We start from the raw sequence: 24,840 nt of genomic DNA, 5'->3' as shown, positions 1-24,840 counted from the left end.
ATCGATATTCCCGTTTGTTTTGATTAGAAAAAAGTGCATCCTTGCTAGATCCTTAAGGATTTGGCAGAGCTATGGCTAAAAAACCAATGGCCTTTTTCGAAAACAAGCTATATCTCGGTCATATCCTTCGAAAACAAGCTATATCTCGGTCATATCCTTGCACATTTTCAAAGGACGTGTATTGCCAGGATCGCAAGGACGAACTCTATCGATCGGCATCAAAAAAGTATGGGGTCATCTAAGGATCCAACACTTGTAATTTTTCAGTCCTGGGGCCGAAGAAAACCGGCCGAAATCACAAATTCCAGGATATCTAGAGAACCGCAAGGACGATTGGGATGCAATTTGGCAGGATAATAGTTCTTGCAGAGAAACTTCGATTGGCATTAGTCCGGGAAGGATCGGATAGGATATGGCCGAGATATAGGCTATTTTCTCTGAACAAAAAAGTCCTTGTAACTTTGTTGCTTACAAGACATTCGTCCTTTTTGGTATGTCAATCGGTTTGTATTTAAAAGAGCTATCCTTCTGCCAAAGGACATCCGGATCGTCCTTCTAATGGCCGAGATACGGCGGATTTTCTGAAATTTTGACAATTTTTCTACACCTACCCCTTGAAAAAATTTCTAGTGCATTTTTTGGTATTATCCTTCAAATCCTTGAATGCCAATCGATATTCCCGTTTGTTGTGATTAGAAAAAAGTGCATCCTTGCTAGATCCTTAAGGATTTGGCAGAGCTATGTCTAAAAAACCAATGGCCTTTTTCGAAAACAAGCTATATCTCGGTCATATCCTTCGAAAACAAGCTATATCTCGGTCATATCCTTGCACATTTTCAAAGGACGTGTATTGCCAGGATTGCAAGGACGAACTCTATCGATCGGCATCAAAAAAGTATGGGGTCATCTAAGGATCCAACACTTGTAATTTTTCAGTCCTGGGGCCCAAGAAAACCGGCCGAAATCACAAATTCCAGGATATCTAGAGAACCGCAAAGACGATTGGGATGCAATTTGGCAGGATAATAGTCCTTGCCAAGAAACTTCGATTGGCATTAGTCCGGGATGGATCGGACAGGATATGGCCGAGATATAAGCTATTTTCTCTGAACAAAAAAGTCCTCGTAACTTTGTTGCTTACAGGACATTCGTCCTTTTTGGTATGTCAATCGGTTTGTATTTAAAAGATCTATCCTTCTGCCAAAGGACATCCGGATCGTCCTTCTAATGGCCGAGATACGGCGGATTTTCTGAAATTTTGACAATTTTTCTACACCTACCCTTCAAAAAATTTCAAGTGCATTTTTTGGTATTATCCTTCAAATCCTTGAATGCCAATCGATATTCCCGTTTGTTGTGATTAGAAAAAAGTGCATCCTTGCTAGATCCTTAAGGATTTGGCAGAGCTATGTCTAAAACCAATGGCCTTTTTCGAAAACAAGCTATATCTCGGTCATATCCTTCGAAAACAAGCTATATCTCGGTCATATCCTTGCACATTTTCAAAGGACGTGTATTGCCAGGATCGCAAGGACGAACTCTATCGATCGGCATCAAAAAAGTATGGGGTCATCTAAGGATCCAACACTTGTAATTTTTCAGTCCTGGGGCCCAAGAAAACCGGCCGAAATCACAAATTCCAGGATATCTAGAGAACCGCAAGGACGATTGGGATGCAATTTGGCAGGATAATAGTCCTTGCCAAGAAACTTCGATTGGCATTAGTCCGGGATGGATCGGACAGGATATGGCCGAGATATAAGCTATTTTCTCTGAACAAAAAAGTCCTCGTAACTTTGTTGCTTACAGGACATTCGTCCTTTTTGGTATGTCAATCGGTTTGTATTTAAAAGATCTATCCTTCTGCCAAAGGACATCCGGATCGTCCTTCTAATGGCCGAGATACGGCGGATTTTCTGAAATTTTGACAATTTTTCTACACCTACCCCTTGAAAAATTTCAAGTGCATTTTTGGTATTATCCTTCAAATCCTTGAATGCCAATCGATATTCCCGTTTGTTGTGATTAGAAAAAAGTGCATCCTTGCTAGATCCTTAAGGATTTGGCAGAGCTATGTCTAAAAAACCAATGGCCTTTTTCGAAAACAAGCTATATCTCGGTCATATCCTTCGAAAACAAGCTATATCTCGGTCATATCCTTGCACATTTTCAAAGGACGTGTATTGCCAGGATCGCAAGGACGAACTCTATCGATCGGCATCAAAAAAGTATGGGGTCATCTAAGGATCCAACACTTGTAATTTTTCAGTCCTGGGGCCGAAGAAAACCGGCCGAAATCACAAATTCCAGGATATCTAGAGAACCGCAAGGACGATTGGGATGCAATTTGGCAGGATAATAGTCCTTGCCAAGAAACTTCGATTGGCATTAGTCCGGGAAGGATCGGATAGGATATGGCCGAGATATAGGCTATTTTCTCTGAACAAAAAAGTCCTTGTAACTTTGTTGCTTACAAGACATTCGTCCTTTTTGGTATGTCAATCGGTTTGTATTTAAAAGATCTATCCTTCTGCCAAAGGACATCCGGATCGTCCTTCTAATGGCCGAGATACGGCGGATTTTCTGAAATTTTGACAATTTTTCTACACCTACCCCTTGAAAAAATTTCTAGTGCATTTTTTGGTATTATCCTTCAAATCCTTGAATGCCAATCGATATTCCCGTTTGTTGTGATTAGAAAAAAGTGCATCCTTGCTAGATCCTTAAGGATTTGGCAGAGCTATGTCTAAAAAACCAATGGCCTTTTTCGAAAACAAGCTATATCTCGGTCATATCCTTCGAAAACAAGCTATATCTCGGTCATATCCTTGCACATTTTCAAAGGACGTGTATTGCCAGGATTGCAAGGACGAACTCTATCGATCGGCATCAAAAAAGTATGGGGTCATCTAAGGATCCAACACTTGTAATTTTTCAGTCCTGGGGCCCAAGAAAACCGGCCGAAATCACAAATTCCAGGATATCTAGAGAACCGCAAAGACGATTGGGATGCAATTTGGCAGGATAATAGTCCTTGCCAAGAAACTTCGATTGGCATTAGTCCGGGATGGATCGGACAGGATATGGCCGAGATATAAGCTATTTTCTCTGAACAAAAAAGTCCTCGTAACTTTGTTGCTTACAGGACATTCGTCCTTTTTGGTATGTCAATCGGTTTGTATTTAAAAGATCTATCCTTCTGCCAAAGGACATCCGGATCGTCCTTCTAATGGCCGAGATACGGCGGATTTTCTGAAATTTTGACAATTTTTCTACACCTACCCCTTCAAAAAAATTTCAAGTGCATTTTTTGGTATTATCCTTCAAATCCTTGAATGCCAATCGATATTCCCGTTTGTTGTGATTAGAAAAAAGTGCATCCTTGCTAGATCCTTAAGGATTTGGCAGAGCTATGTCTAAAACCAATGGCCTTTTTCGAAAACAAGCTATATCTCGGTCATATCCTTCGAAAACAAGCTATATCTCGGTCATATCCTTGCACATTTTCAAAGGACGTGTATTGCCAGGATCGCAAGGACGAACTCTATCGATCGGCATCAAAAAAGTATGGGGTCATCTAAGGATCCAACACTTGTAATTTTTCAGTCCTGGGGCCCAAGAAAACCGGCCGAAATCACAAATTCCAGGATATCTAGAGAACCGCAAGGACGATTGGGATGCAATTTGGCAGGATAATAGTCCTTGCCAAGAAACTTCGATTGGCATTAGTCCGGGATGGATCGGACAGGATATGGCCGAGATATAAGCTATTTTCTCTGAACAAAAAAGTCCTCGTAACTTTGTTGCTTACAGGACATTCGTCCTTTTTGGTATGTCAATCGGTTTGTATTTAAAAGATCTATCCTTCTGCCAAAGGACATCCGGATCGTCCTTCTAATGGCCGAGATACGGCGGATTTTCTGAAATTTTGACAATTTTTCTACACCTACCCCTTGAAAAATTTCAAGTGCATTTTTTGGTATTATCCTTCAAATCCTTGAATGCCAATCGATATTCCCGTTTGTTGTGATTAGAAAAAAGTGCATCCTTGCTAGATCCTTAAGGATTTGGCAGAGCTATGTCTAAAAAACCAATGGCCTTTTTCGAAAACAAGCTATATCTCGGTCATATCCTTCGAAAACAAGCTATATCTCGGTCATATCCTTGCACATTTTCAAAGGACGTGTATTGCCAGGATCGCAAGGACGAACTCTATCGATCGGCATCAAAAAAGTATGGGGTCATCTAAGGATCCAACACTTGTAATTTTTCAGTCCTGGGGCCCAAGAAAACCGGCCGAAATCACAAATTCCAGGATATCTAGAGAACCGCAAGGACGATTGGGATGCAATTTGGCAGGATAATAGTCCTTGCCAAGAAACTTCGATTGGCATTAGTCCGGGATGGATCGGACAGGATATGGCCGAGATATAAGCTATTTTCTCTGAACAAAAAAGTCCTCGTAACTTTGTTGCTTACAAGACATTCGTCCTTTTTGGTATGTCAATCGGTTTGTATTTAAAAGATCTATCCTTCTGCCAAAGGACATCCGGATCGTCCTTCTAATGGCCGAGATACGGCGGATTTTCTAAAATTTTGACAATTTTTCTACACCTACCCCTTGAAAAAATTTCAAGTGCATTTTTTGGTATTATCCTTCAAATCCTTGAATGCCAATCGATATTCCCGTTTGTTGTGATTAGAAAAAAGTGCATCCTTGCTAGATCCTTAAGGATTTGGCAGAGCTATGGCTAAAAAACCAATGGCCTTTTTCGAAAACAAGCTATATCTCGGTCATATCCTTCGAAAACAAGCTATATCTCGGTCATATCCTTGCACATTTTCAAAGGACGTGTATTGCCAGGATCGCAAGGACGAACTCTATCGATCGGCATCAAAAAAGTATGGGGTCATCTAAGGATCCAACACTTGTAATTTTTCAGTCCTGGGGCCGAAGAAAACCGGCCGAAATCACAAATTCCAGGATATCTAGAGAACCGCAAGGACGATTGGGATGCAATTTGGCAGGATAATAGTTCTTGCCAAGAAACTTCGATTGGCATTAGTCCGGGAAGGATCGGATAGGATATGGCCGAGATATAGGCTATTTTCTCTGAACAAAAAAGTCCTTGTAACTTTGTTGCTTACAAGACATTCGTCCTTTTTGGTATGTCAATCGGTTTGTATTTAAAAGAGCTATCCTTCTGCCAAAGGACATCCGGATCGTCCTTCTAATGGCCGAGATACGGCGGATTTTCTGAAATTTTGACAATTTTTCTACACCTACCCCTTGAAAAAATTTCTAGTGCATTTTTTGGTATTATCCTTCAAATCCTTGAATGCCAATCGATATTCCCGTTTGTTGTGATTAGAAAAAAGTGCATCCTTGCTAGATCCTTAAGGATTTGGCAGAGCTATGTCTAAAAAACCAATGGCCTTTTTCGAAAACAAGTTATATCTCGGTCATATCCTTCGAAAACAAGCTATATCTCGGTCATATCCTTGCACATTTTCAAAGGACGTGTATTGCCAGGATCGCAAGGACGAACTCTATCGATCGGCATCAAAAAAGTATGGGGTCATCTAAGGATCCAACACTTGTAATTTTTCAGTCCTGGGGCCCAAGAAAACCGGCCGAAATCACAAATTCCAGGATATCTAGAGAACCGCAAGGACGATTGGGATGCAATTTGGCAGGATAATAGTCCTTGCCAAGAAACTTCGATTGGCATTAGTCCGGGATGGATCGGACAGGATATGGCCGAGATATAAGCTATTTTCTCTGAACAAAAAAGTCCTCGTAACTTTGTTGCTTACAGGACATTCGTCCTTTTTGGTATGTCAATCGGTTTGTATTTAAAAGATCTATCCTTCTGCCAAAGGACATCCGGATCGTCCTTCTAATGGCCGAGATACGGCGGATTTTCTGAAATTTTGACAATTTTTCTACACCTACCCCTTGAAAAATTTCAAGTGCATTTTTGGTATTATCCTTCAAATCCTTGAATGCCAATCGATATTCCCGTTTGTTGTGATTAGAAAAAGTGCATCCTTGCTAGATCCTTAAGGATTTGGCAGAGCTATGTCTAAAACCAATGGCCTTTTTCGAAAACAAGCTATATCTCGGTCATATCCTTCGAAAACAAGCTATATCTCGGTCATATCCTTGCACATTTTCAAAGGACGTGTATTGCCAGGATCGCAAGGACGAACTCTATCGATCGGCATCAAAAAAGTATGGGGTCATCTAAGGATCCAACACTTGTAATTTTTCAGTCCTGGGGCCCAAGAAAACCGGCCGAAATCACAAATTCCAGGATATCTAGAGAACCGCAAGGACGATTGGGATGCAATTTGGCAGGATAATAGTCCTTGCCAAGAAACTTCGATTGGCATTAGTCCGGGATGGATCGGACAGGATATGGCCGAGATATAAGCTATTTTCTCTGAACAAAAAAGTCCTCGTAACTTTGTTGCTTACAGGACATTCGTCCTTTTTGGTATGTCAATCGGTTTGTATTTAAAAGATCTATCCTTCTGCCAAAGGACATCCGGATCGTCCTTCTAATGGCCGAGATACGGCGGATTTTCTGAAATTTTGACAATTTTTCTACACCTACCCCTTGAAAAATTTCAAGTGCATTTTTTGGTATTATCCTTCAAATCCTTGAATGCCAATCGATATTCCCGTTTGTTGTGATTAGAAAAAAGTGCATCCTTGCTAGATCCTTAAGGATTTGGCAGAGCTATGTCTAAAACCAATGGCCTTTTCGAAAACAAGCTATATCTCGGTCATATCCTTCGAAAACAAGCTATATCTCGGTCATATCCTTGCACATTTTCAAAGGACGTGTATTGCCAGGATCGCAAGGACGAACTCTATCGATCGGCATCAAAAAAGTATGGGGTCATCTAAGGATCCAACACTTGTAATTTTTCAGTCCTGGGGCCCAAGAAAACCGGCCGAAATCACAAATTCCAGGATATCTAGAGAACCGCAAGGACGATTGGGATGCAATTTGGCAGGATAATAGTCCTTGCCAAGAAACTTCGATTGGCATTAGTCCGGGATGGATCGGACAGGATATGGCCGAGATATAAGCTATTTTCTCTGAACAAAAAAGTCCTCGTAACTTTGTTGCTTACAGGACATTCGTCCTTTTTGGTATGTCAATCGGTTTGTATTTAAAAGATCTATCCTTCTGCCAAAGGACATCCGGATCGTCCTTCTAATGGCCGAGATACGGCGGATTTTCTGAAATTTTGACAATTTTTCTACACCTACCCCTTCAAAAAATTTCAAGTGCATTTTTTGGTATTATCCTTCAAATCCTTGAATGCCAATCGATATTCCCGTTTGTTGTGATTAGAAAAAAGTGCATCCTTGCTAGATCCTTAAGGATTTGGCAGAGCTATGTCTAAAAAACCAATGGCCTTTTCGAAAACAAGCTATATCTCGGTCATATCCTTCGAAAACAAGCTATATCTCGGTCATATCCTTGCACATTTTCAAAGGACGTGTATTGCCAGGATCGCAAGGACGAACTCTATCGATCGGCATCAAAAAAGTATGGGGTCATCTAAGGATCCAACACTTGTAATTTTTCAGTCCTGGGGCCCAAGAAAACCGGCCGAAATCACAAATTCCAGGATATCTAGAGAACCGCAAGGACGATTGGGATGCAATTTGGCAGGATAATAGTCCTTGCCAAGAAACTTCGATTGGCATTAGTCCGGGATGGATCGGACAGGATATGGCCGAGATATAAGCTATTTTCTCTGAACAAAAAAGTCCTCGTAACTTTGTTGCTTACAGGACATTCGTCCTTTTTGGTATGTCAATCGGTTTGTATTTAAAAGATCTATCCTTCTGCCAAAGGACATCCGGATCGTCCTTCTAATGGCCGAGATACGGCGGATTTTCTGAAATTTTGACAATTTTTCTACACCTACCCCTTGAAAAATTTCAAGTGCATTTTTGGTATTATCCTTCAAATCCTTGAATGCCAATCGATATTCCCGTTTGTTGTGATTAGAAAAAAGTGCATCCTTGCTAGATCCTTAAGGATTTGGCAGAGCTATGTCTAAAAAACCAATGGCCTTTTTCGAAAACAAGCTATATCTCGGTCATATCCTTCGAAAACAAGCTATATCTCGGTCATATCCTTGCACATTTTCAAAGGACGTGTATTGCCAGGATCGCAAGGACGAACTCTATCGATCGGCATCAAAAAAGTATGGGGTCATCTAAGGATCCAACACTTGTAATTTTTCAGTCCTGGGGCCCAAGAAAACCGGCCGAAATCACAAATTCCAGGATATCTAGAGAACCGCAAGGACGATTGGGATGCAATTTGGCAGGATAATAGTCCTTGCCAAGAAACTTCGATTGGCATTAGTCCGGGATGGATCGGATAGGATATGGCCGAGATATAAGCTATTTTCTCTGAACAAAAAAGTCCTCGTAACTTTGTTGCTTACAGGACATTCGTCCTTTTTGGTATGTCAATCGGTTTGTATTTAAAAGAGCTATCCTTCTGCCAAAGGACATCCGGATCGTCCTTCTAATGGTCGAGATATGGCGGATTTTCTGAAATTTTGCCAATTTTTCTACACCTACCTACCCCTTGAAAAAATTTCAAGTGCTTTTTATAATACCCTATAGCGTAGAAGGGTATTATAACTTTGTGCCGGCAGGAGCACACTCGACTGTAACTTTCTTAATTGTTGAATTTGTCATTTTAGCTGCTTTAATGAGAATTTCCTTTTACATCAGTATAAATACATTGATAATCCAAAATGTAGATATTTTTTCATATGATTTCTAACAGATTTTCAATGTCGCTTCTCTGCGCTTGTATCTATGGTCAGAAGGACCACAAGCAAGAGTTAAGCTCTTGAAGCTCATATAATATAAATTAGTAAGAAAGAAATAGACTTACATACGTATCTTATACCTATCTTATATTTTTCCTTGTGTTAGCGACTGTCGATGTGGTTCAGCTGTGGGGAATAGAATTAATAAAGCGTATGCGCATGCGTAAAAGCTGATTGCTATGGCCTGCAAGTGAAGACAAAGCTGTGACAACGAGCTTTTGTTGTTGGCCGCTATATACATAGTTATTTTAATGTGGGGACTTTTAACATTTGAATAACGTTTATACGTTTAATACGTTTGTACGTTTAATAATTTACAACGTGTACATGAACTAATTATTGCATTGAACTAAATAGTGCATTATAGTAAATCTTTTCCTAGGTATTCAATATGCAATTAATTAGATAATTTTTTAGGCATTTTGCTAGATTCTTAACGAGGTGCATAATCTGTTGACAAAATAAATAACTAAAAATACTTATAACAAATATTTACCTTAAGATAGAAAACGGCACTTTACAAAATCAATGTGGTTCTCCTGTGGTGAACAGACAGCTTTAGTGGACAAGGCTAGGTGCACTTTTTTTGTGAAAGAGGATTAACAAATGGGTATAATGGCGATAATGTTGGTCTATCTTTGCATTCAAACTATCAGTGAGTAACCCGTTCACTGAGTTTTTAACTTTATCCTTTTTTTATCACATATAACTTTACTAAAGGTTAACTATATAACCTGCCAACATCCCAATTGAAAGCAAAAAAAAAACATTTCCGGAAATCTTTGTGACATTTATTCCTACTCAAAGAGGTAATCGCTTATTCATTTTATGCCTGTCTTAAAGCGATTAGCTTTTCCAGTGCAATCCAAGCTTTTTAATTTGCCAGTACCATGTTTGATCAATAGATGGCGCTTTTTCAAGCTTTCGCAAACCAACCACGGACAAAGATACCTCCCACTTATAGCAAGCCCGATAAAATATGTAGTACAATTTTCTGAATCTCGCATAGCTAAATAGTATAAATTAAATATGACAACTACATATGTATATTTACAAATTATTCAATAAAAAAATAAAGTATGCAGATGACAAAAATTGCATACTTTACGGCTGTAATAATTTTTATACCCGCTACCCATAGGGTAGAAGGGTATTATAACTTTGTGCCGGCAGGAAATGTATGTAACAGGTAGAAGGAGGCATCTCCGACCCTATAAAGTATATATATTCTTGATCAGCGTCAACAACACACACAAATTGTGTGTGCGTCTTAATGTCGTGTTGTTTGGTTTTAGAAAAACGGAAGCTTTAATTATGACTTCACAGACAAAGACAGTTTTTGCTATATTATCAATGATTATAAAACTTATGTTAAATACAAACATTAAACGCTTTAAAAAACCAAAAAATTCTTGCAAATATTATGAAAATATTAGTAGTTCTGTTTGAAAGAGACTACAATTTTGTAAGTTTATTATTTAATTTCTAAATCAAGAAAGTATTTTTTTGGCCTATGAATATTTGGGGAATGTGCACATTTATTACAAAAATGAAGCGAAAGTAAAAGATACATACCTTTTTAAGTGGGTTAGAGATACACACACACACACACACACACACACACACATTTTGTGTGTGGCGTATTCCTCATACAAATAAATAACAAGTTCATAAATAAATCAAAAAATTGGACTTAAGTTGATAGGCGGTGGTTTAAAGTTCAAAGGTAATTCTAATAATGGTTGGTTTTAAAACTTACTGGTTCCTATAGTCTGCTTTTTGCATCCTGTGGCAATGATACTGCAATCTTCGGTAGACTTGTTTGTAAAAACGATCTTATCGAAATTGCTACTACTACTACTATTGTAGTACGTATTAAAGTTATAGCAACGGATGGCATAGCCTATAAACGAAATGCAAATATTCAGTGAAATGTTGAATGCACTTTCCGATAACTCTCATACCCGTGCTAGTCAAGACTACCAGAATGGTCAGACCCAACAGATTCCTTACAAAGAACACCATTTTCGAATACACAAAACTGGAATGCTTCGACTCAAAAAAAAAAATTCACGAAACGTTGTCGATCTATACGAACAAGCGACTGCTAGCGATCTTGATGGCTTCCGAGCTTTTATCACCCCGCTTGTTAATCTATATATATTGCACACGCATTCCAGAATTTATAGATCTTGCGTTACGCACACTAAGGCCCATATGTGATTTTGTCAAAACCACATTGTGATATTTTTAATAACTAAAAAATTGAAATTAATTATTGATGCATGTATGTATGTGATATTATATATATAATCCGAATATTCAGTCATCTGTAGTCTAATTATGATTATGATGATTTACAACCTTACATTTTGTTTTTATTTGCAATGTTACTATTTACAATTTACTATTACTAGAAATTACTTGAACTTATTTACTCTAAAAAAACAAATATACATATATGCCTTTGCTATCAATATTATGCTAAAAGACTAACATTTAACGCTTTAAAAAAACAAAAAGTGTCTTGAGAATTATTTAAAAATATTTGTTGTTCAGAGACTTAAGATCTTGTAGATTTATTTTTGAATTTATAAATTTTTTCAATTTGGCACCTTAGCTGCTTTTATGTTGGGTTTTTATATTTTATCACTTTTGCGTAAGGTTTAAGGGCGCTTGGCCTTAAGTGGCGTATTTCGCATGTAAATAAATAACAAGTTCATTTAAAAATTTATTGCTCATCGAATTAAATTTGTTTGGAAATCCCAAAGGATTATAGATTTTGTGTTATCGCATTTCAATACAAATTTAAAAAAAAAAACTAAACAAATTTTATCAAAGTGAGTAAGAAACAGTCGATTGTGCTCGACTGTGAGATACCCGCTACTCATTTTGATCAAAAGCAAAATATTGCGTTATTATTCTCAAAATGTACCAACATAATATACCACAGAAATGCCACAAAAATTTGTCAAATGGTATGGCAAAATTATAGCTGTATCTTTTGTAGTCTCTTAGATCTAGGTGTTCATACGGACAGACACACAGACACACAGACGGACATGGTTAGATCGTCTCGGCTGTTGACGCTGATCAAGAATATATATACTTTATAGGGTCGGAGATGCCTCCTTATGCCTGTTACACACATTTCCTACGGGTACTAAGCTATAATACACTTCTACCCTATGAGTCCCGGATATAGCAAGAGAAGAAATTCCATAACAATTATCAGCGCGTGTTAATGCCTTATGCGACAAGGGAACACGCCATTGAGCACTTGAGGGAATCAGAATCAGTATCAGAATCAGTATCAAAATCATATTCAGAACAGTACATTTTGTTTTGCGCCGCCATTAGGCACTCTCATAAAACTCAGAAAGCTATTGAAGTCCGGCGATAGTGAAGTCCAGTTAGGTCAGCCAAAATAATGAGGAAATTAATGACGATGTCTTTACAGAAAAGTCATACAGTGGCCAACTCAGTTGTTAATAAGCTGGAGTAAAATACAACAAAAAATTTTAGTGAGTAGTAGAATATTTATGTTTTTAATAGATACAAATTATAAAAGAAATGAGAAAAATATATTTTCACTATTATTCTCTAAGCCAACAAACGAGCCACACCGAAAAACAGGATTATTGCACCAGCAATGGGAGCCAGGGAGGTCGATCCATTGCAGCCATCCTTAGTGCAGATATCGCAGGCCAATAGCTTGAACACCTTAGGAACTTTGTCCAACTGACATGCATCCTTGTAATTGTCAGAGTAACAACTACGTATAATAACTGCAAAGTAGATTAAATAATCTGTTAATTAACTTACATCGAATGCGAATATATGCAATGTATTTGGAAAATGGAAATTTATGTGATTGCTGTTCATAAAGTACATTAATATTTTGCAGTTTTATATTATTTTAATTTAATTTACTTTATTAAATCTTATAAAATGGCAGCAAATAGAATTAAGTTTCATATGAAATTATTCACTCTACCAAAACAAATATGATATGGCAAGTAGCAAGTTGAAACATTCATGAACAACTCAATTATCAGTATATTTAGTAATGGTTAGGATGCCAATTATCAAAAAAAGAATATATATATATATATATTCTTTTTATATATATATATATGTATATACATACATATATATAAATTTCCACATAGAACAATTGGATTTTTAATAAAAACACAAAAAATCCGACTTAAGTTGCTAAGCGACTAGATTCAAATATTTGTTGATTTAATAATATTAATTAATTTGAGATCATTCAATTGAGATGGGTTCTTCAAACTTACAAAATTCGAAAGTAATCTTCGAACAGCTTGTGACATTGGTAACATCGAAAAGGTTACTACTGTTGCAGTCAGTCAAAACGCCCTTGGAACTTAATTCCGTGAAACCCTCATAGCAACGGATACCATAACCTATGAGCAGAATTTTGATATTTAGTGAAATGTTGAATGCACTTTCCGATATCTCTCATACCCGAGCTGATCAAGACTGCTAAAATGGTTAGACACAACAGATTCCTTACACTGAACACCATTTTCGAATATAAAAATTTAGTGACTTAGAAAAATATTCACGGAACGTTGTCGATCTACACAAACAAGCGACTGCCAGCGATCTGAAGGCTTAAGAGTTTTCATCAGTTCGCTTTTTCATCCACACAAATCGCACTTGTATTCACACTCACATTTACACTCACACTTATTCTCAAACTCGCACTCAAAGGCATACTCAAGAGCTCGTCAATATTGTTCGAAACCACTTTGAACATTATTTTGGGACAAACACTTTTGGTCTTATTCACGTACGCTTTCATTTCTTACGATGATACCGATCTTTTTATATGGGAATTGATATTAATTATCATATCTTAATGAAAGCATATTTGATCAGTTGATCAGTTGTTTCTGTCTATATTCTAGATAGAATTTATAGCACACACATGTGGAAGAATATGACAGACGCCGGCACAAAGCTTTAACACTCTAGCCTTACTTTTATAAACATGAATGCGTGTGTGTGTTATTGTTGTGTTGTTTTTTTGTTGGTAGCACGAGCGGGAGCTTTAATTATGACCTCACAGGCTAAGACAGCTTTTCCTTTCAATGGTTATAAAGCTTATGTTAAAGGGTTAACATTAAATGCTTTAAAAAAAAATCTATCGAATATTTTATATTTGTATTTATAAAATATTTATAGTCATGTTTGACATAGACTACAAATTAGTCAAATACTTACAAATTTTGAAACGCATTTTAAATTTGGTAAATAGTATTTATTATGTTATTCATTATGATTTAAAGATGCAATAATTTAGAAATGATTCCTTGAATTGAAGAATATTTGGAGGAGTGCGTACGTTTTTATCTATGACAATAAAAAAGATGAAAATACCGCCAAAGATGTTTTTTAAGCCAACAAACGGGATACACCGACGAAAAGGATTATTCCACTGGCTATGGGAGTCAAGGAGGCGGAACCATTGCAGCCATCCTCGGTGCAAACATCGCAGGCCAACTCCTCAAGCGCGAACGAATTTTTATTCGTTTGGCATCCTATCTTGTTGTCCACATTGCCAAAGTAACAGGAGCGAATGAAGTGGTGATGACCAGTATCTTCAAAGTAAACTAAATAAAGCTGTTGATTAATTGAGAATACAAAATGTAGTTCTTTTTCATATGATTTCTAACAGATTTCAAAAGTTGCTTCTTAGCGCTTGTATTTTTTTTTAAACATCGATGTTTGCTTTCAATACAAATCGACTCATCACTCAAACAAAACATGTGCGATAATTGCCTTTAAATACAAAACAAAAAGACAAGAAGCAAGTTGAAACTTTCACAATTATCAACATATTTAATGGACAAAATGGATGTCTCAAGCGTTAAAGTATATAAATATTTGCAAATAGAATAATTGGTTCTTTTATCAAAACACAATTCTCGAAAATCCGACTCAAATGGCAAACCGGCTACACATATTCAAAATGTTTCCATAATTTTTGTTGGTTTAATAATAATAATTAATAGGAATCACAGATGGTGAAATGAAGATGGGGCCTTAAAACTTACTGACTTTCAGAGTCTTCTTCATGCAGCCTGTGGCATATTGCCAAGGAAAATATTCGCCGACCTGATGAGAAGGTGTAACGTGACTGCAGTCAATCAAATCAATCCCGTTAGCCTCAAAATTCGGGCCGCAATCTTTATTGAACATCGAGTTGCATTGATAGCACAGAATGGCATAGCCTATAAGTAAAATTTAGATATTTATTGGAATGGTAAATGCTCTTTCCGAGATCTTTCTTACCCGTGCTGACCAAGAATGACAGAATGACTAGACACAAAAGATTCCTTACAATGGATACCATTTTCAAATATACAAATGTTGCGACTGAAAAAAATATTCACGGAACGTTGTCGATCTAAACGAACGAGCGACTGTTGGCAGACTGATGACTTAAGAGTTTTAATCTGGCTAATTCATCAACACTCCTTTCCTAAGTTTAAAAAACTCTCAAAAAACTTGTTAAAGAGAACAACTAACTAGGCATGTGTCTGTGTCAGTGTTATTATTGTGTTGTTTGTTGTTAGTAGAGCGGGAGCTTTAATTATGACCTCACAGGCAAAGACAGCTTTTGCTTTCAATGATTATAAAGCTTATGTTAAACATTTAACGGTTTAAAAATAAAAAATAGTCTTGAAAATAAACGTTTGCAGTTCAGTTTGCAAGGGACTTAAAATCTTGTAAGTTTAATTTTCTATTTATAAATATTTATAGGTATTTCCTTGTAAATAGTAATTTAGAAAGTATTTATTTGACCTATGAATATTTGAGGAATGTGGAAGTTTATTACAAAGAAGATTAGGGGAAAACCGTCAATGAGACTTCTAACAACCGTGTGGCCAACAATCGGACCACACCGAAGAACAGGATTATTGCACCCCCAATGGGAGTCAGGGATTCCAATCCATTGCAGCCATCTTTAAGGCAGACATCGCAGTCGAATCCTTCGACCCCATTCAGGTTGGGATCCAATTGGCAGCCCTGCTTGTTACTGACATCGCCAAAGTAACAACCACGTATAATTTGCTGATCACCGGACACTGCAAAGTGAACAAAATAAAGATGTTAATTAACTATCTACGCAAAGTACTTGCAAAATGGAAATTTATGTGATTGCTGTTCAATAAGTACATTAATAGTATGCAGTTTTACATTATTTTCACTTAATTTACTTTATAAAATCTTAGGAAATGGCAGCAAATAAAATTAAGTTTCATATGAAATTATTCACTCTACCAAAACAAATTTGATATGGTAAGTAGCATAAACATCACAACTATCAATTATTAAAAATATATTCACACACAGAACAATTGGATCTTTAATCAAAACTGAAATCTCAAAATACGACTCAAGTTGATAAGCAGCGACCCGAGTTAAGAGAGAGAGAGAAATTTAAATATTGGTTGGTTCAATAATAATATTTTATATGATATACAAAACTTACAAAATTTCACAGTTTGCTTCTTGCAGGCTGTGGCTTTGGGCCTTTGGGAAAAATAGCTGAGGTAACGAGGAGGTACAACGCGATTGCAGTCAATCAAATTACTTTCAAATTCTTTCACATTCAAATTCTGGCCACACTTGGGATTGGATACCGAGTCGCAGATATAGCAATGAATGGCATAGCCTATAATCAGAATTCAGATTTTATTAAGTGAAATGTTGAATGCACTTTCCGAGATTTTTCATACCCGCGTTGGCCAAGACTGCCAAAATGGTTAGACACAAAAGATTCCTTACCGTGGACACCATTTTCGAATATACAAATTTAGTGACTGAGAAAAATATTCACGGAACGATGTCGATCTACACGAACGAGCGACTGCCAGCGATTTGATGGTTTAAAAGTTTTAATGAGCTCGCTTGTTCATCCACACGCATCCCAATCGCTTTCCTAAGTTTATAATCTAATGTCACGCACACAAAGTTAATATATGTGATTTTGTCAAAACTACATTGCCCTCTTTACTTGCGTTATCATTTCATTCGATGAGACCGATCGCAAGAAATAAAAGCAAAAACATAATATGTCAAAGACACGATTTTTGTTTTTGTTTTTTTGTTTTTTTTTTTTTATACAAAAGAATAAAATAAAATTAAATTTTGATGTGTGTAAAATCTCATTGGTATTCATTTTTAAAATGTATTTCAAAATCTGTTTTATTTTATTTTATGTTTTTATGTGGTGCATTGATATTATACGAGTATGTCGTATCTTCAAAGAGATCATATTTGATCCGTTGATATATGTAGTTTCTTTTTTACGAGGCGATACTATAAGATAAATAATCTTTTGAATAACACACTATAATAGCAGTGTAATTAATTTAATTCATTAATTTAATTTAGATAATTGGTCTTGGAACTTTATTTCTAAAAATTTAAAAAAACAACATATAAATAGGAGTTTAGATTTTACCTAAACACACATATGTTATGGAAGGAGATGGAGACTTATCCACTTTGAATAACAGCAACAAACTTGCTAAAGAGCATAACTAACTCGATAAACATGATTATGTTTGGGTTTTCAATAATTATAAAACTACTAAAAAAAGCGAATAAGTCTTGAGAATATTTTAAAAATGTAATTTTAAAATTCAGAAATTGCTTTTCAATTTGGCACTTTAGCTGATTTTATTAGTATTTTCTTTTAAATGGAAAACATAAGAATCTTCAAAGAAAGAACACCGAAGAATAGGATTATTGCACCAGCAATGGGAGCCTGGGAGGCTGATCCATTGCAGCCATCTTTAGTGCAGACATCGCAGTGGAATCCTTTCCCGTACTGATTGGGATTTAATGGGCATCCCTGCTTGTTTCTGACATCGCCAAAGTAACAAGTACGTAAAATTTCTAAATGATCAGGATCTGTAAAGTAAATTAAATAAAGCTATAATTAACTTACATCGAATGCGAATCTATTCAATGTATTTGCAAAATGCAAAATTAATATTATTATAAATTATATATTATATATAATTTACTTTATTAAATGTTGCGGAATAGCAGCACAATAAAATTATTTTTATATGAAATTATTCACTCTACCAAAACAAATTATAAATAAATATATTTACACATACAGTTGGATCTTTAATCAAAACACACATTTCTAAAAATAAAAATAGTTGATAAGCGGCGACGCAAGTCAACAAGTAATTTAAATATTGGATGGTTCAATTATAATAATTTATATGAATCCACGAATTGTGCAATTAAGATGGGGTCTTTAAACTTACAGATTTCCACAGTGTACTTCATGCAGCCTGTAGCATTGCCAACTTTGACTTCTTGGCTAAGGTAAGGATGAGGTGCAACGTTACTGCAGTCATTCAAATAACTCTCATTAGCCTTAAAATTCTGGCCGCACTGGGGATGGAATATGGTGTTGCAATTATAGCAATTGATGGCATAGCCTATAAGTAAAATTCAGATATTCAATGAAATGTTGAATGCACTTTCCGAGATCTCTCATACCCGTGCTGACCAAGGCTGTCAGAATGACTAGACACAACAGATTTCTTACAGTGGATACCATTTTCGAATATACAAATTTAGTGACTGAGAAAAATATTCACGGAACGTTGTCGATCTAGACTAACGAGCGACTGCCAGCGATATGATTAAGAGTTTTAATTAGCTCGCTTGTTCATCCACACGCATCACAATTGCTTTCCTGAGCTTAGAATCTAGCCTGTGATAAGTGTGATTTTGTCAAAACTACGTTGCCTATATTCTTGCGTTATCATCCGATGAGATCGATCCAAAGAAATAAAACCTATAACGTAATAAATCAAACACATGATTATTGCCATTTTTTTTTATACAAACGCCAAAAATCCTCTTTTATTTTGTTTTTTGTTGTTTTAATATATAATATCGTATCTTCAATGATAGCATACTTGCTCCGATGATATGATATATGCACGTGATATACGTGGCTATTAAGCAAATAGATTTTTGGATAACACACAATAATAATAGTGTAATTAATTTAATTAATTCAGATAATTTAAATAATTTTTTTTTTTAATATTTCAAAACATTGTTTTATTAATAAAATAATTGAATAGAACTAATATATATTCTGGATAGAATTTACAATTCACACATATGCTTGGGAAGAAGATGCAGACACCGGCACAAAGGCTTTGTGCGTGTGTGTCTGTGTTAATTATTATTACAGAGAAGAAGAAGAAACTTCAATTGCACTTTTAAGTCAACAAGTGGGCCACACCTAAGAAAAGGATTATTGCTACAGCGATGGGAGCTAAAGAGGCCGATCCATTGCACTTGTCCTCGGTGCAAACATCGCAGGACAATGCGGAATATCGCTGTGACTTCATCTCTTCGGAAAACTGGCAGCCCTGTTTGTTGATTACATCGCCAAAGTGGCAGCTATATAGAGTTTCCGGACGTGGCATGCTCGCTTAATAGAAAATACGAAATTTATGTGAATACTGTTCAGAACGTAAAGCTGTTCGCACATAAAGTACGTTAGTATTAAGCAGTTGTATATTACTTTATATGAGTGAATGAATGTCAATTAGTTTAAATAATTGGGTCAACCTATATTATATATATATTTATGTCCTTAAATTTTTTACAAAAGATTTCTTAATATAATATATAGGGGTTATTTAAATGTACAAGTTTGAGTTACTATGATAATTATATTTATATAATATTAGCTTTCAGGAAATCAAGGATGTTCGAAATGTTGGACTAGGATGTGTGGGACAGAAAAGAGAGTGGGAATTGATTTCGAAAGAATTTAGCACGTAAGAAAAGTAAAAATGTACAGTCTAATAGTATATATGTTATTTCTATAGTTATTGGTGTATTGTTTAAGCTTAAAGATTTGATTAGCTTCTTAGAGAGCAAATGAATTCGGTGGAGAAAATTGAGTTTATTATTATTAGGTCTTCTGTAGTAGAAAGAAGTTGAGTGAAGAGTTTTGCATCCGTCTGTGTATATGAATGTATTGTTGGGTAGACTTTCTTTGATATTAGGAAAGTGTTTTTTTTTAAGATTATGTCGGTGGTTTGTTGGGTTGGACGGTAAGAGAGGTCTGTGTTTATTATGCTCAGGAAGTGTTTAAATGTCCACGAAGGAGTTTTGAAGTGGTTGCGTAATGTCTAAGGAGGCTATCATTACCATACCGATCTTTGTTAATTTAAATGATTTATTGTTTAATTTTTTAGCTATTATAATTAGAGGTGAGTCCTTAGCAGAGTATATATTATTGATAAGCCCAGCTATGGTTATTTTAATAATAATAATTTAGATAACGGATTGTGCACTTAAGATGAGTTCTTAAAACTTACGGTTTTGTTGAATACGCTTTATACAGCCTGTGGCAGCGCCAACTTTGCTAAGGTGAACAGGAGGTTTAACGGTACTGCAGTCTATCAAATTACTCGCATTTCTCTTGCAGGCTTTGGGGATGCCAAATGTGTTGCATTGATAGCATTGGATGGCATAGCCTATAAGCAAAAGTTTGATATTCAGCAAAATGTTGAAAGCACTTTTCGAAATCTTTCTTACCCGTGCTAGCCAAGACTGCCAGAATGGTTACACACAAAAGATTCCTTGCAAAAGACACCATTTCGAATACTCAAAACGGGAATGTGCGACTTCACGAAACGTTGTCGATCTATACGAACAAGCGACTACTAGCGATCTGGATGGCTTCAGAGTTTTTATTAGCTCGGTTGTTAATCGGTATTACACACTCTTTCCTTAATTTAGAATCGTGTGTTACGCACACTAAAGCCCATATGTGATTTTGTCAAAACCACATTGTGATATTTTTAATCAAAAAAAAAAAATAAAATAAAATCAAGTTTTGATGCATGTATGGGATATATTATATGTATAATCTGAATATTTTGTCATGTGAATGTACTTAATAAAGGCATTATGAGGGGTCATTCATAAATGGTGTAGACACGATGAGTTTTTCCGCAGTTTTTCCTATGGCCAACCTTAGTCTCCCTATAGAGGTTAAGTGACATGTATGTAATGGCATTGAAACGAATTTATTAACACGTAAAAGTATGCAATATATTTGTAGGTGTCTTGCACTTATCACTGACTAAACATATGCAATGAGTGAAAACTCTGATCCAATAATCCAACAGCGTCGGAAAGTATGCAATAAGTTATTATTTTTGGGTAATTGAATTCTAAATAATATGATGTATTATATTTTAATACAACATTATGACTTACAACCTTAAATCTTTTTATACCCGCTACCCATAGGGTAGAAGGGTATTATACCTTTGTGCCGGCAGGAAATGTATGTAACAGGTAGAAGGAGGCATCTCCGACCCTATAAAGTATATATATTCTTGATCAGCGTCAACAGCCGAGACGATATAGCCATGTCCGTCTGTCCGTCTGTCTGTCTGTCCGTCTGTCCGTATGAACACCTAGATCTCAGAGACTATAAGAGATTGAGCTATAATTTTTTTTTTCGACAGCATTTGTTATGTTTGCATGCAGATCAAGTTTGTTTCAAATTTTTGCCACGCCCACTTCCGCCCCCGCAAATCAAAAAAATCGAATAACAAGCGTAATTTTAAAGCTAGCTACGAATTTTGGTATATACAATAAAACCTAGAGTAGTTATGATTCCTGAAAATTTGGTTGCGATCAGATAAAAATTGTGGAAGTTATTAAAGAAATACTTTTGTATGAGCAAAAACGCCTTCTTACTGAGGGTCTTAGTTGCTTTGGCTGACAATCTGTTATATTGTGCCGTCTATGGTATATTTTGAATGCGGTACTATATCGATATACCAAATATACCATTTGGTATATTTTTTAGTATTTTTGTAGTATATTCGGTATATTTTGAGAAAAATACCGCAAAGTATATTTCGTTTATTCAAAATGGGTAGCAGGTATCTCACAGTGGAGTACACTCGACTGTAACTTTCTTACTTGTTTGTTTTTGTACTTTTTTACAATTTACTATTACTAGAGGTAAATATTTATTCAGGAATTGCATGTATAGGAAGAAATGTATCAAACAGGTGTCAAGTGATCTATCTAATACTGAAGCACAATAGAGAAGTTAATGAATTCATAATTAATAGTTATTAAATTGGTATTCTTAGTATTTATGCTTTTGAAACAGCTTATAATTTTAATCACTTTATTTTTGTGCGGGAAATTGAAGTTATTCATTAACCAAATTTGTAAGTTCACTTAGGGCCTTTAAGTGGCTTTTCCCCAGCGATCGCATCGAATGCTTTTCTTTCATAATTTACTATTTTCTTCAATTGGTTAATTTCTCAAATTATGCCAAATGAGTGTGGGTTAATTGAGCAGCCGTTGCATCTACGGAAACTGGACGAAACTTCCCCGCACCTCCCTGATTGCTGAAGTTTCTTGACCTTATCAATGTGTGCAGTGAAATACATGTATGTGTTTAACACTTTGTAAATTCAGATTCGACTTGGTTTGAAATTTAACTCAATTAAACATAATTAACAATGCAGGCGCACATTCAAGATTCGTCTCAACCCACGCACATATTGTAAGCATGAGGGCGAGTGGCCCTTTTTTTTTGGAGAAGGGTCACCGGATTGCGCGTGACCTTTCCCAGTCTCAAAAATTTGTTATTCATGCTAATTTAAATTGCTCAGGTATTACTTTCAGTCTAGAGCAGCAATCGACAAATGAGTCACATAGCTTATGAGCTAAGTTTTGTATATAAACTTCAAGTACTTGTCAACTACGAACACACCTAAGTATTTAATCAGTTCACGTGTGTTTCGATATACTATAGAAATCTCAAGCTGGCAGTAAAATGTGAGTGTCATCTGTTTAATGAATACAGTCATCATTCATTATTTACTATATAATGGATACACTTCATAAACGCTACGCTAATTTACTCATAAGCTGTGATATTGAAGGGCTAAATATATGAATAATATTTATAAAGAGCTGAAGCACAAATGTAAAAAGAGATCAAGGAAATACAATAAAAATAAAATCTATATTTATTTGTAAAGGCAAGATTAAATACATAAATTCTTATGGCAAATAAAACAAGTAACTGTTGAGCACAAATTATGTTTGTTTTTCACAAAAAAAAAACCACTTTGATATAATTTTATATATTTTTCATTTATTTGATTTAAGAAGATAGCGATGTAAATGTAGAATGAGGGATTTTTAAATACTTATAATTTGATTCAATTGCATTTGAATTAGGCACAAATTTAAACGAAAATGTTTCATAACTATGAGAGGCAGATCAAATCAAATGCACTTAAGAAATGCGGAAAGAAATGCATAAATATAGTACAACCGAAAAGATTAAGAACTACGACCAATTACAATACATAGACTGAAGAGATCTCTAGGCCAAGATGCGGGCCACGCCAAAGAACAACAGAATGCCACCAGCCAGAGGTGCCAGAGATGAGGATCCATTGCACTCATTACCGGTGCAGACTTCGCATCCCAGTTGCTTAACGAAGGGCAGCGATGGATCCGACTGGCAGCTGCCCTGATTATTGTAGATATCGCCAAAGTAACAGGTGCGCACGATCTGCGGATGACCCACAACTGGAAATGGAAATGCAAGTGACCAAATTTGAATTACTATATGTTATCAATAGGAAAACTTTCACTTTGTTTTTCATAGTTTTTGACTGCAAAACAAATGTGTTCATTATTTGTCATTTGATGGTGTTAACAATGCGAACTGTTTGTGCAATTTTATCTGCGTCATTGTTTACTATGAACAACTCGTTACGATCTGTGAGGCGTGCTAAAAATTCATAAGTCAACAGGTTTTTGTAATTGCCATTTAGCTGATGAAGTCAAGCGAACTGGCAACTGGAGAGTAACATATTTATTGTGCCTGAAATGATTAACTCTATGCCTTTGTGACCTTAGATAAGTCGCAGTTTTGTTATGACAGATTACAAATCTATTTGTGTGTGTATTCAAAGTGTTCATTCGCAACTCGTTCCCAAGCTAATTTGAATCATTAAAAAAAACTTATAAATGCAAATTAAAATATTTTTGTATACAAAACTGAAATACAATCACGTCACTATTATTTCTAATCTCCAAAATATACGAAATTACACGAACTCAGCAGAATACAAAAAAATATGACAAATATCACCGACAAACAAAAAAAAAAATACCTAAATATAATCCAGCAACTGCGCAAAAGAATATATGTGTGTGTGTTACATGTACATAAAATGACATCACAACCATAGAGAGAGAGAGAGAGAGAGGAGCGAAGCATAAAGCGATACGCGTTTGCACGCACATTAAATCCGCATTTAATGGACGCTTTGATGCTGTTAATTGTTTCGCTGATTTCGCTATTACTTACCACTCTCGAGCGTCTTCTTCATGCAGCCGGTGGCGTTACGTGCGGGGAAGAAATTCTGCAGATAACGCGGCGGTCCAATTCTCGAGCAATCAACTAGCATGCTATCATCAGCCTCAAATTTCAAGCCGCACTTGGGTGAAGTCAGCGACTCGCATTGGTAGCACCTAAGTGCATAGGCTAAAAAATACAAAATATGAAAGAAAAACACGTTTCACATTGCAAAACAATCACTGCATCTGCTGCATGTAAAGTGAAGTGAATCGGAATCGACTAGTTTACACACCCGAACAGGCCAAGCTTAGCATAACGGCCACGGCCAAACTGCATTTCACGGCGGACACCATTTTCAATATACAACCAAAATAAGTGTTGTGTGTGTGATTTATCAAAGTTTTCTTTAGTTTTTTCGAGTACTCGAAATATGTACGAATCTCAACCTCCGTTGGCGATGTCTGCTGCACGTCTGAAAAGTTCACAATTTGGTTGAACGGTTCAGA

The 24,840-nt window shown here is 36.0% G+C and overlaps 4 protein-coding genes across 7 annotated transcripts; all 4 read right to left on the bottom strand.

Moving 5' to 3' along the window:
- Positions 1-12,477: 12,477 nt before the first annotated feature.
- On the bottom strand, positions 12,478-15,331 carry LOC132797545 (uncharacterized). 4 transcript variants are annotated; one of them, XM_060809296.1, is made up of 4 exons: positions 15,205-15,331; positions 14,967-15,143; positions 13,182-13,310; positions 12,478-12,665 (listed from the first exon to the last, which is right to left on the bottom strand). In XM_060809296.1, exons 1-4 carry the CDS (start codon positions 15,263-15,265, stop codon positions 12,481-12,483), a joined length of 552 nt encoding a protein of 183 aa, XP_060665279.1. In that variant the 5' UTR covers positions 15,266-15,331; the 3' UTR covers positions 12,478-12,480. The 4 variants fall into 4 exon arrangements, 3 of the variants coding, with proteins under 3 accessions (XP_060665279.1, XP_060665291.1, XP_060665287.1); XM_060809308.1 differs by lacking the exons at positions 14,967-15,143; positions 15,205-15,331 and adding an exon at positions 13,372-13,502; XM_060809304.1 differs by lacking the exons at positions 12,478-12,665; positions 13,182-13,310 and adding an exon at positions 14,165-14,522.
- Positions 15,332-15,759: 428 nt separating this feature from the next.
- Positions 15,760-16,716, bottom strand: LOC132798155 (uncharacterized). Its single transcript, XM_060809909.1, has 3 exons — positions 16,656-16,716; positions 16,409-16,591; positions 15,760-16,001 (listed from the first exon to the last, which is right to left on the bottom strand). The coding sequence occupies exons 1-3, from the start codon at positions 16,714-16,716 to the stop codon at positions 15,760-15,762; spliced, it is 486 nt and encodes a 161-aa protein (XP_060665892.1).
- Positions 16,717-19,035: 2,319 nt separating this feature from the next.
- LOC132798481 (uncharacterized) lies at positions 19,036-20,631 on the bottom strand. The gene is made up of 3 exons (XM_060810350.1): positions 20,515-20,631; positions 20,295-20,453; positions 19,036-19,396 (listed from the first exon to the last, which is right to left on the bottom strand). Exons 1-3 carry the CDS (start codon positions 20,573-20,575, stop codon positions 19,182-19,184), a joined length of 435 nt encoding a protein of 144 aa, XP_060666333.1. The 5' UTR covers positions 20,576-20,631; the 3' UTR covers positions 19,036-19,181.
- A 2,462-nt stretch (positions 20,632-23,093) lies between these two features.
- Positions 23,094-24,810, bottom strand: LOC132798612 (uncharacterized). Its single transcript, XM_060810539.1, has 3 exons — positions 24,627-24,810; positions 24,344-24,520; positions 23,094-23,556 (listed from the first exon to the last, which is right to left on the bottom strand). The coding sequence occupies exons 1-3, from the start codon at positions 24,685-24,687 to the stop codon at positions 23,348-23,350; spliced, it is 447 nt and encodes a 148-aa protein (XP_060666522.1). The 5' UTR covers positions 24,688-24,810; the 3' UTR covers positions 23,094-23,347.
- Positions 24,811-24,840: the final 30 nt, after the last annotated feature.

The sequence above is a fragment of the Drosophila nasuta genome, chromosome 2L (genome assembly GCF_023558535.2).
Source record: "Drosophila nasuta strain 15112-1781.00 chromosome 2L, ASM2355853v1, whole genome shotgun sequence".
In the NCBI taxonomy this organism is placed as follows: Eukaryota; Metazoa; Arthropoda; class Insecta; order Diptera; family Drosophilidae; genus Drosophila; species Drosophila nasuta.
The sequence above is the reverse complement of the archived record's forward strand: the minus strand, read 5'-3'. Positions and strand labels throughout refer to the sequence as shown.